Source organism: Manacus vitellinus, unplaced genomic scaffold, assembly GCF_001715985.3.
Source record: "Manacus vitellinus isolate BGI_N305 unplaced genomic scaffold, ASM171598v3 scaffold_50_pilon, whole genome shotgun sequence".
Lineage (NCBI taxonomy): Eukaryota > Metazoa > Chordata > Aves > Passeriformes > Pipridae > Manacus > Manacus vitellinus.
In genome coordinates, this window is record NW_021940612.1 from 2,327,401 (window position 1) to 2,342,520 (window position 15,120).

Here is a 15,120-nt window from a genome sequence, read left to right on the forward strand (position 1 = left end):
TGGTAGTGCACAAATGCTTGGAGGTTTGAACATTATTAATTCTGATTAAACCTTCTGCATACTGGCCACCATTAATACCTATAGGCTAGCATTTATCTGCTTTTTAATGTAAATGCGCAAATCTGAGAACCACATCCTCAGGTAATATAATTAACCATAATTTATTTATGTCACTTTTACCAGATAGAGATTCAACACTGAAAATATACTGGAAAAAATGGCTGACCTTTAAATGATGTTACAGATCAACAACACTGTGACAAAAGCATCCTCATATAAACTCACAAATCTCACCTCTGAGAGGCTGAGTTGCCTACCTCAGGTTTTGCAGGAATAGAACAACTCATCCTTACACAACACTTTACTTAATAGAGAGTAAAGAGAGTCCTTGAAAGATACAGAGTCCAAAGATAATCTAAACCTGAGACAAATAGGAAAAGGCACTTAGAAAGCTTTGTTTCTCTTTCTTCCGTTAATATCTAGAGTAATATTTAGCCATTTGTATTAATTTATACAGAAGTGTACTAGTAACACCAGAACTACAAATTCTCCAACTCAGCATATTCTGTGATTCTCTGAAGAGGCTGGGGAGCAGATGAGCAAATTAGACAATATAACAAGCATACAAGGTCATTCTCCTACTTTAAATGTTTTTTTGATACGTTATTTGATTTTCATTAACAAATCACGTGAAAAAAAACCATAAACCAGTTCCTGGTGAAATGCTGCCAACAACTATAAATGGCAGAAAAACAGCATAGGGAGCTTAGCCAGATGAATGAAAACCCCAGGGCTTTCTGTATCTTTGCTTTTGCCACTCTACTTCCTCAGGCAAAAGTTTTTGTCAAAACCCACAGAATAATGTTTTCAAAATTTTATTTTGCTGTAGGTCAAAAGCTTTTTAACTTGTTCAAGACAATTTTAGCCTACAATGACCAAATTGTTCCTGACACATGTATGTCAGTTTGCTGCTCCTGAAATAGCTTTGAATTTAAAACACTTATTAGTCATTGCCACACTGAATTGAAAGCCAAGTTGATTTTCAGCCAAGGCTGAAAAATAAAATTTTTTCTCCCCCTGCCAGTATGATAACAGAACAAAACCAGAAATCATGATCAATAAAGTATGATTTTTTACATCAATTTAAAAAATACTTATAGGCTTTTCCTACCTCCATGTGAAATGACCTTTTTGTATGGTTCAATGACTTTCATATCAATTCTCTGTTCTTGTTCTCCAATAACGACCGTTCTCCATAACCTGTTGTCCTCTCGCTCCTCTTCAGCAGTGTACTCTGGAATTGATTCAGATTCTTCCTGGGAAGCATCCTTAGTAGCAGTATGCTCTTCTAAAAAACAAAACTGTATATATTACCTCCTCCTGTATATATTGTATATATTACCTCTAAATACTGTTGCTGTCACATACACTTGAAATGAATGACTGAAATTACCTGGATTCTTACAGTACTGGTATAAGTAAGAGCAGAATGTGATCATCTGACAGCCAGTCAATGAGAAGTTTCCATTTTTTAAGACTTTTCATTATTACGAACATAAAAAGAACAACAGCAACTATCACTGTGAGGAATATTGCCATGGGATTTTTGGTTTTGCATCCAGTTGGTAAAACTGAGTAGCTGCTCACTAGTTACTGCACCATAAGCCTTTTAAAATGTTTGTGTTGCAGGTATAAGAACTATGCTGAAAAAAAAAAAGGAGGAACTAAAAGTGAACAAAGGAATACCTCCTGTCTAGAGAGGAATTATCAGAGAGCTACAGCTTCTCAACTTTTTCCCAGTTTGTCTCCAATCTCTTCACATTCACCACCAGAAAATATGAAGAACATCCATCTTCCTCTGCTTCAGTCATGCTGACTCCTCATGTAAGCACAGTAGTTGCCTTCCCCAAGGACTGTGGTTGAGGTTAAATACCAGTTTTCTCACAGATGTGAAGTACAGAGCAGCCATGCAGTCTGACTTGTTCTATGAGCACCCTTGAGAGAACAGGCACATGTAGTCCACAGGCACAATGACCACAGTAAATAAACTGTATGGCTGACAAGTGACTAGGAAGTCTCAAACACAGCCTCTGTGCTGGATACTCTTAGTTTCAGAAAAACTGTGATGTAATTAATAAAATCTACATTTCCATTGCACATGGACGAGATGGTTCTTAACTGCATTCCAGTTTTTCAAATTTAATGGTTGTTTATGGAGAAAGTGACAGGAAAAGTGATTATGTCCACAGCTGGAAATACTTATTTTCCCTCTTTAGTTTTTGTTGCAACATACTGTGTTTTCCATGGGGTAAAAAAAAATACCTCTTTTGTACTATTTTGCAATATTCTGTATAGATATTGTTAATTTACCTTCACCGTAAAGATTCTGTGCATTTTATGTATTACACATATTTGAAGTAAATTGTTCTTTTTAAAGCATTATGCTGGCTGTGCAGTCATAAGAGCAGAATTTTATTTGCAAATCAATAAGCGAGGTAACAGTAAACAAAGATACATTGAGATACATAATAACATACACGTGTGTACTTTAAAAGCTGTAAACACCCTATTTGAAAATACCAAAGAGATCTATGAGAATTAAGAATAAACTAAAAGAAGGAAGTTTAATTGACAGGAACTAAAGAACACAATGTTTCATAGATGTCCTCAAACCCTTCTATGTATTGGGTTATCTACAGATGCCTCTGGTTAATGCTGCTTCTTGAACTACTCAAACAAAATGAAGCATATGATCCTTAAAACACACTAGTTTATTGTAAAAATTAAATCAATTATCTTTATGAAATTAGGAATACAATAGTATACTGTGTTTATACCACATATATCTACACAGAACCTTTAGGCACAAACACATATGTGTACTAACTCTTAAATTGTAAAACTGATTTCTCCGTTAAAACCTATCAATAATTTCACAAAATTTTTTAGAAATACCAAGTTTCTCTAAGTACACACAAAAAAGCTATTAAAAATCTATATATTAGGTTGAGTATATATTTTTTTGTTTTGTTACAGTATGACGGGAAGCTGAACATGAGCCAGCAGTGTGCCCAGGTGGCCAAGAAGGCCAATGGCATCCTGGCCTGGATCAGGAACAGCGAGGCCAACAGGTCCAAGGAAGTGATTCTTCCCCTTTACTCAGCACTGGTGAGGCCACACCTGGAGTACTGTGTCCAGTTCTGGGCCCCTCAGTTCAGGAAAGATATTGAGGTGCTGGAGCAGGTCCAGAGAAAAGCAATGAGGCTGGTGAAGGGACTCAAGCACAAGTCCTGTGAGGAGAGGCTGAGGGAGCTGGGGCTGTTCAGCCTGGAGAAGAGGAGGCTCAGGGGAGACCTCATCACTCTCTACAACTCCCTGAAGGGAGGTTGTAGCCAGGTGGGGGTTGGTCTCTTTTCCCAGGCAACTATCAGCAAGACAAGAGGGTATGGTCTCAAGTTGTGCCAGGGGAGGTTTAGGTTAGATATTAGATAGAACTTCTTTACAGAGAGGGTAATCAGGCATTGGAATGGGCTGCCTAGGGTGGATTCTCCATCCCTGGAGGTTTTTAAGATGAGACTGTATGTGGCACTTAGTGCTATGGTCTAGCAACCACAGTGGTAGTGGATCAAGGGTTGGACTTGATGATCTCGGAGGTCTCTTCCAACCCAGCTGATTCTATGATTCTATGACTAACAAAGTCTGAATTTCTACTGCTGCCTGTCTTGTATTTTCTGTCCCTAATATGATATTGTTAGGGAATTATACTGACAGAATATCCCCCTCTCTAAAGATCATGACTGAGCCAGAGAACGGTAGCTAGCAAAACAGCTTTAGTGAAAAGAGGCTGGGCTAGGTAATTTGCAGACTAGTGCCAAAATTGTGTTTGGGGTCTGATAATTATTTTTTTTTTTGGTTGGTGAAAGTGCAGATGATGAAGAATGACAAAGATCTTGATAAAACTTCTGATGCTAAAATCAGACACATGAATTATTTTTTGATAGAAATTATACAAGACTGCCTCTTTTTGATGAAGCAACTCTGCTCTACTGCCTGAAGTGTTGATTTTGCAGAGAAAGATGCACTAGTGTGAAATTTAGAAAGGACATAAACATCTGCAGACAAAATAATAAACACTTTTACTTTACAAATAATGCTGATTTGGGGGCAGGCCTTCAATGATATTCATGTATAGTCTTCAGAAATGCAATTTTTATGCCATCTAAAGCAATAATAATAAAAAAATTATTTCAGAAACTAGCATGGGTTCTGAAAAAGAATGTTTAAATGTATGGTATTAGTGACAAAAAGAAAACCACTCTGTGAAACTGATGATCAACCAATCTCTAAACAAGTTTTCTCTGTTGTCTTTCATAGCTTAAAGGGACTGTCAACAGTCTCATCATGACAAGTTAAAAATTACTGCTGTCTATGGTCTCAGCAGCTACGTCTTCTTGTTATTTACTTTCCTGGGTTTGGCACCAGTTAGAAACATTAAACTGTGGGAGACTCCGAGTGCTGCTAACATCAGAGTGCATACTAGTTAATGGCAGAGTACAAAAGTACAAAGATAACAAAGGCTATTTACCATGCAATTAAACCATTCTTCACTTTTCTTAAGACTATAATCTTAGCTATTAGATTCATTTTATTTATAGCTAACTTCTTTTATTATTCTTTTATTATGCTGGCTTCTTTTGATAAAATGTTGACTTTTTTTTCCTTTTCTACTCTCTATTCATGGTTCTTCTAAGTGGAAGACATTTTTGTTACTAAGTATGTCTTAAACCAAACTACACAACTGCAAAAATGTCACCAAAAACCCAGGGATCTTGAGCTCTTCACACAGGAGTTCAGGAAAACTGGTCCAACTTTAAAAACATCACATTTAGAAAGCAGCAAAAAAAAACCACTGGGAAGAAATGCTTGCCAGAAATACAACTGCCACCAAAATCACTAGAGCTGAATTTAATTATTTGAGGGCTTAAAGGCAAAATCTGTTCTACTGCAGGCAGAGATTTCTTTTCTCTCACATGGTAGTCACAACAGTCTAAGCAGGTTAGCTCGCACATGTGTGTGTGTTAACCTTTGCTATAAAATCTTCCAACCATCAAGCAACTCATCTCTATGCTCTGCATCTACCCACAAGGATATCAGCCTTCTAATGAGAAGTAACATTAGAGATGCTCATGCATGATTGAGTACACAGTAATGCTTCTTTAGCAATATCACTTAAAATGATGAAACTGTTCTTGTATGCTCAAGTGACCTCACTGGCACTAGAGAATGTAAATGCATGGGAAAATTCCGTTTAAACTGATCCAGTTTTTAAAAGTTTCTTTCTGCTGTAGGTTGTAAAATGATCACACTTCTTTTTCCGTCAAATAGCTTAATATCTGTATGATCACATCAGTGATTACAGGTCTTGTATGTTTTATGAGGTACCAGCAAGGAATGAGTGTTACCACCCTATTTTGTACATCATGAAGGTAAATAAAGTGAATTAAACAGTGCAAAACACTTTCACATCATATTTCTTTGAGAGAAAATCATTAATATGCAAAGGAAGAGTGAAGGGTCTCACTGCACACTTCGGGGTGTATCTATACTGCATGGTTAGTTCTGCTGAGAAATGATATTTAAATAACTGGAATGAAGAATTCTGTTGTTCCATCACCTGAGCTGGCTTTATCAGGCTATGCACACAACCTTCCACATCTCAGCTTCTCAATCATACATGGGAATAAAAAGTCGACATTTCTGCTTAACAGAAGACCTCTCAGCACATTGTGTCTACCTCACTTATACACTGCAAGATCTTTGGTGCAGCTTATGTCAGTCAACATTTTGCACAAAGTTATATTCCCAAGTACTACTGATGTAACTGTAAGCTAGAACTGCCCAGCGCTGCGCTAAGCTGCAGTTAGCTACAGCGTTCTCTGTAACAAAGATCAATTGCTTTCTTCTTGTTTTCAGACAAGTCCTATAGTACTGGACAAAGACGGGACTCTGAATTTGATTCTCTCTAGGTAGCTGCTCTTACTTTATTAGATCAGCTGTACTATTTTTTTCTGCACTCTAAAAAAGTAGAAGTATGCTATTTTACACAGGTGAAAGGTTAAAAAATAGCAGACAGCAAAAATAACCTGGATGCCTAGCATTAACTCTTGAATGCTTTAACCACACTGATAACCTGACAGACATGAGACTGATCACGTAAGCAGTTAAAAAAAAAAAAAAAAAAAAAAAAAAGATGAACTCTGTGTTTACAATTTAAAATATTACCTTGTCCAGTGTATTCAAACGAGTCTGCTTCATCAGGAGTGTCAAGGTCATCTACATTGATGTCAATTTCATCTGGTGTATCCAAATTGTCATCAGAAAGTACAGACCCTTCACTCTGGTCCAAAGAGAGATTGATGTTTGGAGCAGTGAGCTTTATCCTTCGGGGTTGGGAACCATTAAGATCAAGAGAATTGGGAGGTTCTTAAAAAAAAAGACGAGGAAAAAAGGAACTTTATCTACTCCACACACAATTCACCTCCCATACACTTAAAAACCACTTCAAACACACTGAGACAGATCAATTTTAGTAACACCATGACATTTAAGACCACCTAACACAAAACACAAATATCAACATTGCTATTTAGTGAAATAAAACAAGCATTTACAGGAACAGTCAGTGTAGCTCAGAGCTGCTAAATTATGCAAAATCCAGATTCTGTTTTCTGCAATCATCAGACAAAAATAAGGTATGGAACATGCTCTGACCAAGCTGCTTAAGAATTTAAAGAGCAATATACACATCATTTGAGCTATGAACCAAGACATTGCTGAGTCCTGGGAAAATTCACAGGAGTGAAATCCCCAGTAAATATTTATTGTCTCATGCACTTGGTGCTACTTGAATGGAGCTGATTTGCAAGTAGTTATGTCTTTAATTTAACTATGCAATATCTTAATACAATAATAGAAATAAAAAAACCCTCAGTCTCTTAATCAGTCTTAAATAAAAACAGACTTCAAAAAGACAAAAGCTAGGTATGCCTTTGCCCCTTGCCTGTATGTTGTGTGGCCCATTTCAAGCTGTTCTAACTTAGTTCGCTTAGACAGTAGTCAATTATAAAGTAAATAATACAGATTATTAAAACTTCACAAGGACTAAACAATGCACAAGAGAAAATGTAACATTACAATTATTATTTCTCAAATGAAGAAAATAATTGACTAAATAAAGCAAACTTAACACTTTTTTCTTTTTGACACTACACTGATTCTTTACCAGAACAGAAATATCTTTCTCACTGCAAAATTAAACACCATGGGAATAAGATACAACTAAGAAAATGAGTTAGAGCTTCTCTCACCAGGTCTCATCTCTGTAGAACTGGGGCTTAGTACACCCTCAGATAAGGGGATGTCCATTCCCACATCCTCTTCTACCAACCTGAGAGGTAAAATACAAAGTAAAATCTTAAAGAGATGCATGGCTTGACCTAGGTATCAATACAGCTTATGTGATTACAGGGAACTGAAATATCCTTCAGCATAGCCAGTTCAGAGTCTGATCACAAAACTGATGTGAGAAGCAAACACAGCTGTTGTAATTGTACTGTGTAGTTTTTACCCCTAATTTACGCACATTTCTGTAGAGCCTTTGGAGACTATGGGGCACAGATATCCACTTTTACCTGTATCAAGACACAGCACTGAATAATAATAGGTTGACAAACAGCAGTGTTTCTCATTTTATGCAAATGAAGTTGGTCTTTTGTCATCCAGCAAACTAGATACATGATTGCAGGGAGCTTCAGCTTCTCTTTGTAAAACAGTATATTCACAAGTGTATATACATTTACTGTATAGCAAAAATGAGATAAGTGGGTTTTTTCATTCTTTTGGTATCAACTGTATTTTAGAACAATTCTGACCCAAATTAGTAGTACTGAAGCAGTTGATGTACTGCACTGAAAGAGTTCAGAAAGTACAAAAATGAGAACCAAAATTACACCACAGATTTTCAAAGACTAAAATGTTGCAAAATATCCTACCTAGATTCCATTTTTAGGACGGTACTAAGAAATTACATTTAACTTCCATACATACATAAGACAAGGAAAAGGCATTACGCGGTGCAAAAGCAACAAAGGTGGTTGAATGCTTAAAGAAATTGAACTGTTTTCATGTCTATTTGCTATTCAAGTATTCTACAAAATACTTGCTGGAAGGATGGTTGGACTGCAAACAGGAAACAATATTTTACATTGTCAGGACACTCTTGACAACTTACAAACCATTTGCAATGAAAATGTCTGACTTCAAGAGAGCTTCATTCACTTTACCAAAATAACTGTATTATTGTATAAATTATATTACTATTCCAAAGTGTCTATTCCCACCCACCCCCAAAATCTGAAGAATAGACCATTTTTACACTTTGACTAACAGAAGTATGATGAGTTCAAAGAAGGTACTTTTCTCTGCCACAGCATCAGCTAGCTATGTTATGAATGATTCAGCTGAATAGACCTGAATAGGCTTGGCTTGTTGCTCCTGCAGTTTCTTCCTACTCTCATTTTCCCAATGAGAAGGACTATCCTTATTATCTTACTGTGTGCAGACAAGACTCTTCTGGTCAATCATTGTATCAGACTGTGAGTACAGTTTCTGTGATTTCTTATTAATTTCATACAAATTAAATGTGTATATGTAGGCCTGCCAAAGGTTTCACTGTGCTAAAAATTGAAAAAGATCTTGACCTCAAGCCCCATGCCATCAAATTCCCATACAGACAGGGAAACTAGTGAACTCCCGCATTTCCGTGGGGCCATAAAGAATACAGAAAATTTAACACTATGGTTACACAGCGTTGTGCTGCTCAACTCATAACCAAGCCTTCTCTCTCAATAAAAACTTGTTCTAACTTGATCAAAGTATCCTGCTTATGAATAAAATGAATGGCACAAATTGTCTGTAAAGTACCATTTCCTTTTTTTTTTCCTACTCTGTAGAATTATCTGTGTTCAGAAGCACTCAATACCATCACAATTTACTTAGAAAACGTAAATAAATCAGTAGAGTATTTGGCTTTTTGTGTGTGTGTCTATTCAATTCATAGTAAAATACATGTAATGAAATATAATTCATTCATCTGAACTTACTATAGAAAAATTTGAATTCTGAAGAAGTTCTGTAAGTAACAGCCAGATAAGGTAAGAAACCATAGTAGTGGAAAGAGTGTGGGGAGAGGATGAATACTTCTAACCCATTTTAAATTCAGAGTAAGATATTATTTGGTGCATTATTAACCTTTCTAAAAATAAAACTATGAAGAGTTCTCTGGTTACAGCAGCTCAGGACTAGTCAGACGATGACTTATGGGTACTCAAGGGTTTATGTTTTGGTTGGACAGAACAGGGTTGTGATACAGTCACATAAACCATTAATTTATAATATTTCTTACAGCCTTATCAGACCAAATGGTAATTCCTTACTGAACAAGCTTTGGAAATTACTGCAGGACATTATTTGAAAGGAAACACTCAAAGCTGTGTGAAGACTAAGATAGAGGAGAATAGTGAATTTTCTGGGTTTCTGTATTAAAAAGAAACACTATTCTCTGCACAAAACAAAAATGTTTGAGTAGAATGAAGATTGTCTCTGTATGATAAGATCATGACTAAATTTTGTATACTCTATCCCTACAGAAACAGTGATAATCATAACATGAAAAAAGCAATTTCACACAAGTCACTAATTCACAAATTTAGAGTTGTCTAAAATTTTTGCAATGCCTGGGACAGAATTTTTCTAAGTCATGACATTTCTAGGAATGCATTAAGACTGCTTCTCTCCTTGTGGCATCTCTATTTGCTGCTTTCTGTAGAGTCTCTTACACTTTCACAACAAAAATTCGAAATGCTTTTCGGCTTTCACTGGGACCACTACAGCTGAGTTATACCAGAATTTTATATCACAGTTGTGTTTAGAAGAAGACTACATTTCTAGGGATTGAAAGATATTTGTGTTTCAATTTCTGCTGAAATACAGCTACAGGCAGTATACTAAAAAATACCCCTCACTTAGGGATTACAGTTAAACAGCATCAGAATTTGTCTGTGAATCTCTAATTTTATTTTGTTGGCACAGTGTTATTAATGTCAATAATCCATATTGTTCATATTTGGTTATTTAATGTGGTCTGTGGTTCTGAAAGCTCTGGACCAAAGCAGGCATTTAAAAATCAGTTTAAGTCCAGTACCAAAAGCATTGCTGACACAAGCTTCTCCATTTTATCTTCAATCACATAAAAGATGTTATCACCTTTCAGAAGATTTTTACCAGCGATTAAATTCCTGTGGATTTTTTCTCTGTTTGTTTGGGGATTTTTGGTGTGGGGTTTTTTTACTTGTTTTTTTTTTTTGGGGGGGGGGCGGGGGTGTGGGTGGGTGACTTTTTTTGCTTCTTTTTGGTTTTGTTTTTTTTAAATTGTGTCAAGTTCTTACTTACTGTCAAATACAGTCAACAGACTTTCTGGAGAAGAGTCTGACTCGGAAGCTAGTCCTATTTTTCCATATTCCCTGTGCTTTGCCCAAACAGATTAAATTGTCCTCGCCAGACATACATGCCTTATGTTCTGTGAAACTTCCTATTTTTTAAACACCAAGTTAATATTTGTTCAGTCATAAATTAATAGGCAATACAGGCATCTTTCAAATCTCATGGCTTTAGAAAGCCAGTCAGTGAGTATGACTTCTGTGACACTGCCTTGACATATGGCTCCAGAATTGCCATCAGAATGAACAGGATATGGATGAAGGCTGTTTTCTACAGATATAGCTCCTCATTTTCTCAGAAACTGAATTTTTCTCAAAATTGGCTTTTGAGAGCATGTTATGCTGAGCAGCTCAGCACTTTTCAGAGTAATTTCCGGCTGTGTAGAAGCTCTTGGCAGAGCTCAGCAAGAACTCTAGTAATGGAAGACAGACTCCAAAAACTTTAAAATAGGCAACTATCTCCTCTTCCTTTCCCACAGACTACGTCACATACTTCCAAAATCCTGGCTTATAAAATTCCTTGCTTTCTATACATTGCAACTGATGCCATGGATGATCTGGTCAACAACATTAGAGAAAGAAAAATATTTTTATTTTTAATCCCATTTTGTAAGACATTCTTACAGCTCAATAAATTAATAAGCTTTAAAGAATTCTGAGTGCCCTCTCAAATCAGTGTTTCTCCAAATAAAAGTTATCCTTCCTGACTTTTCTAGGTACGGTAGCATTCTGCTATTTTGGAAAGAGTAGCTCTGAATATTCACAGCAATATGTCATAATTCCTATGGGCTGTGCTGCCTCTCCCTTGTGTCATCTGTGATATATATCACCAGTTTCCCAAGGTGCTCTACAGCAATTACATATCAAGAAGTTAATTTCTTTAGTCTAAAACAAGAAATGTCTACAATGCACTGCTCTGAATGAACATCTACAATCTGCAAAAGAGAACAACATTAATCCAGCGGTGACTGTCACTTCTATAAAGCCAATTCCTCCACTCCAACCTAGCACAACTTACCAGCCTGACTTTAAATTGTACACGTTTTCCCACGTTTCTGTACTCACCATTGCAGAAATTTATTCTGAAGTGAAGTCCACAGCTGCCAAACACTTTTCCTAGATAAGTAAATCACATTTCCTCCATGCTGTTCCCTCTATATACAGAAATACTTTTATACTTAATTTTTTACAAGATGTCAAACGTTTTTTATGAAGTTTCAAAGCACGATGAGTAAAAGGAATGACCTGGATGAAATCTCCTCCGCTCATATTAATACTCGCTTGGTTTGGATATTAAATGGGAGGAGGGGAGATGAAGTACAATGAAAAAGTTATTCAGAGACTAGACATATAGGCTTTTTTCATATTCTCAAATTCCATACATAATGCAGGTATACCCTGGTCTTGGAGGGAAATAAAGTCCTGCTTATAGCCCACTTCCTCACTGGTTTGCAGTGAAAAATTGAGCTGTTTTGAGAATGAATGCAGTAATTATGAAATTTTTGGTATGAAAACAAGAAAGGGAACTTTAACTCCTCCTCCAATTACTTTTTTAGCACACAGGCAGCACAAAGTCCTTCTCCTTTGAACCCCTCCTGTCTCCACCTTGTGACACCACCCTTATGCAAGTCCAGAGCCCAGGAAAACAGAAATGAGAACTGGAGGGATTGAACATAGGAGTACAGTATTTTCCTTAGAAGGTATTAAAAAGTATTTATCCAGTAATGCCTGTCCAGTGACTCTCAGCACAGCTCCATCTGTAAGTGCCCTTAGGATTAAGGAGTGTTAAGTGTGTTGCTAGGCCAAAGGCCAGTATCTTGTGCAAACCCATCTGTGGCCTTTCTGTTGCCAGAAGCAACCTACTGATGGGTCTCGTGGCATTTTGATTGCTCCACCTGGAAGATGTCTAACCTCTTTCAGACAAAATGAAAATTCTTTCCTACTAAGGAGTAATTAAAAGCCTCAGAAGTGGAGCCTAATGCAAATGTTCAAGCACTCCACAAACTACAATTTACATCAAGAAAGAGTTTACACATGGTGTTTCCTTAATTGTTATATTATTCTTTGTTTACAATTCTGTGCTACAGAAATTCATGTGAATTTAAAGCCAAAATATCTCACCAGATATCTGACTCAGAAGTGGTGCTTCACTATCACCCATCTCTGTAGCTACTTGTCATGGTTTAGGCTGAGCTGGCAACTAAGCACCTTATAGCAACTCGCTCACTTCCCCTCACCCCAGTGGGATGGGGTAGAGAATCAATACTAAGACTTGGCTGAGATAAGAACAATTTAATAATAATAGTAAGTAATAACAACAACAGCTTTGTTCTCGAACCATGATTGGTCCCCTTTCTGGATAAATCCCCAGTTAATATACTGGGCATGATGTTCTATGGTGTGAAATATCCCTTTGGCCAGCTTGGGTCACCTGTTCCAGCTATGTTCCTTCCTGACTTCCTGTGCACCTACTTGCTGACAGGACAGGAGACACTGAAAACATCTTTGACTTAGGGTAAGCACTACTTAGAGCAATTAAAATATCAGTGTGTTATCAACATTATTCTCAAATGGAATCCAAAACATAGCATTGTACCAGCTACTGAGAAAAAATGAACTCTATCCCCACTGAAACCAGGACACTACTCCAACATTCATCTCATTCACCTCACGTCATATAAAAGGTATCAAAACCCACTCTGTTATCACAATTAAACATTTCACACTTTATTTTACTTTTAGAAACGTAACTGTTTTGCTGTTTTGCATTTCTATCCAAATAAAACATCTTTCCCTTTCTTCTGTACATTATGTATGTGTGCTCCAACCTTGTGGCTTGTAATTGCTGTGCCACTTCTGCTCAGAAAAAGATATAAGAAGTTCACAGACCATCACTACAGTAGTATGTCTACTTTCTACTTTCACTACTTTTTCTTGGAGTGCTCAAAAAAGACAGAACATAGTCACTCTGTTCTTCATTTTAAATAGAGGATGGTTCTTTCAATTAGAGATGCAACTGCATAAACTATGTTACAACTGAGATATGTTATTTCATAGACCTTTAATGCTAATGGACTCAAAACAAATTCTAATTTAATCTGCATGTGTTTGCATTTTGATACTTATCATCCATGTAAAATGGGAAGCAATGTTCTACAAACACAGAGAACTGCTGGACATACTTCAATATCAACTGTGTCTACAGACAAAAACAGGTGCTCTAGGAAACAGTGTTACTACATAATGTTGAAAAATAACACCTGAAAAAATATGGGCTTTAGTGTAAAGAAAGTTTGATGAAAACACACAGAAAAAAAACAGAGAAAGAAGTCAGAAACATTAGTCGCCAAAAACCCAAATGGATTGTGCACTTAGAGATGAAGAAACCCATTTGCAATAAACCCAAAATTACTTCCTAGTCCTTTGCTACAAAACTTCTAGACAAAACCCAAAAATTTATACTGATGCCTACTCAGAGATAAGAGACTGTGGTGTGAATTTCTTAGGTTCAGCAGAATTAATGATCCCTAAACTGTAGCAGAGTATGCAACAAATCAAAGTGACATATACTGTGCAAGATTTAGTCAATATCAGTCAGAGACTATGCTTCAACTGTACCTTCATATCAAGAAAATGAGTATATGGGAAGGAATCCACTCCAGGATATCTGAGACTATAAAAAAAGTAATTACTTTTACTCACAGTTATGTAAAATAATTATACTGTATACAGGTGACCTGTAAAATGGATTAATTTTATAACCTCCCAAGACCTGCATTTAGCAACCATATGTTAGTATTCTAAATTAACTGTGTTTCTATTCCTATTTATTTGGTAGCTTTTAATCATAAATTAGTTCAGGAAAAATCTATAGACTGAGTACTAGAATTTATGCGTAACATGAGACTTTTATTCCTGTATTTGGATGTAAATCAGAAAAAAAAAAAAAAAAGCTGTGGTGATTTGTATGAGCCAAAAGGTTTACTAATCAAATGTCAACTAATCATTGTCATACTGTTTGCTGCATAGTAGATAACATGCTCATAATCCCATTTTACAGAAAAGGATGTCACTTACAACAGGCACAGAACAAACCACTGCTAAAAATTAGTAAAAATCTAAGTTCCTTGGTTTTTCATACTTCATTTTTCAGACTTAAGTCTTCTTTTATTGGTTATGCTGTTACTCCATGTTTTCCATGTACTGACATTTTACTTCATTTTCAGCATGACAGTTGGATGAAAATGTTAGGCCTGTCAGCAAGAGATAATATTCTCTCTGTAGAAAAATCCTGTATTCTAGCCACAAGATTTGAGAACATGTTAAAATTCTCACTTTGGGTCATTTTTAACCATTCTTTATGAAAATGTTTCCTATTGTCCAATCAAATTAATTGTTTAGTACTGATCTTTTTCCTCATTCCTCTTTTCAAATCAGTACTGTAAGCCTCCTTTTTTCCCCAGGTAGCCAGTCATAGTAGTAGGCTCTCCTGGCTGCTTATATCACTTTAAGACTGTTAAAAAATATAAAGCACATGCCTCTGCTTTCACTGCTGTTAGGCAGC

At 36.4% G+C, this 15,120-nt stretch overlaps 1 protein-coding gene across 10 annotated transcripts in view; it reads right to left on the reverse strand.

Moving 5' to 3' along the window:
* The window catches only part of PRUNE2 (prune homolog 2 with BCH domain), a 110,708-nt gene that overhangs the window by 21,195 nt on the left and 74,393 nt on the right, over positions 1-15,120 (reverse strand). For 7 of the 10 annotated variants that reach the window (XM_029962907.1, XM_018080972.2, XM_018080975.2 and 4 more), the window contains 3 exons: positions 7,368-7,447; positions 6,283-6,483; positions 1,172-1,348 (listed from right to left, as the gene is read on the reverse strand). In XM_029962907.1, coding sequence (XP_029818767.1) covers positions 1,172-1,348; positions 6,283-6,483; positions 7,368-7,447 — 458 coding nt within the window. Of the gene's footprint in view, positions 1-1,171; positions 1,362-6,282; positions 6,484-7,367; positions 7,448-15,120 lie in introns of those variants that run through there. The other 3 variants (XM_029962911.1, XM_029962906.1, XM_029962909.1) reach the window with 2 other exon arrangements.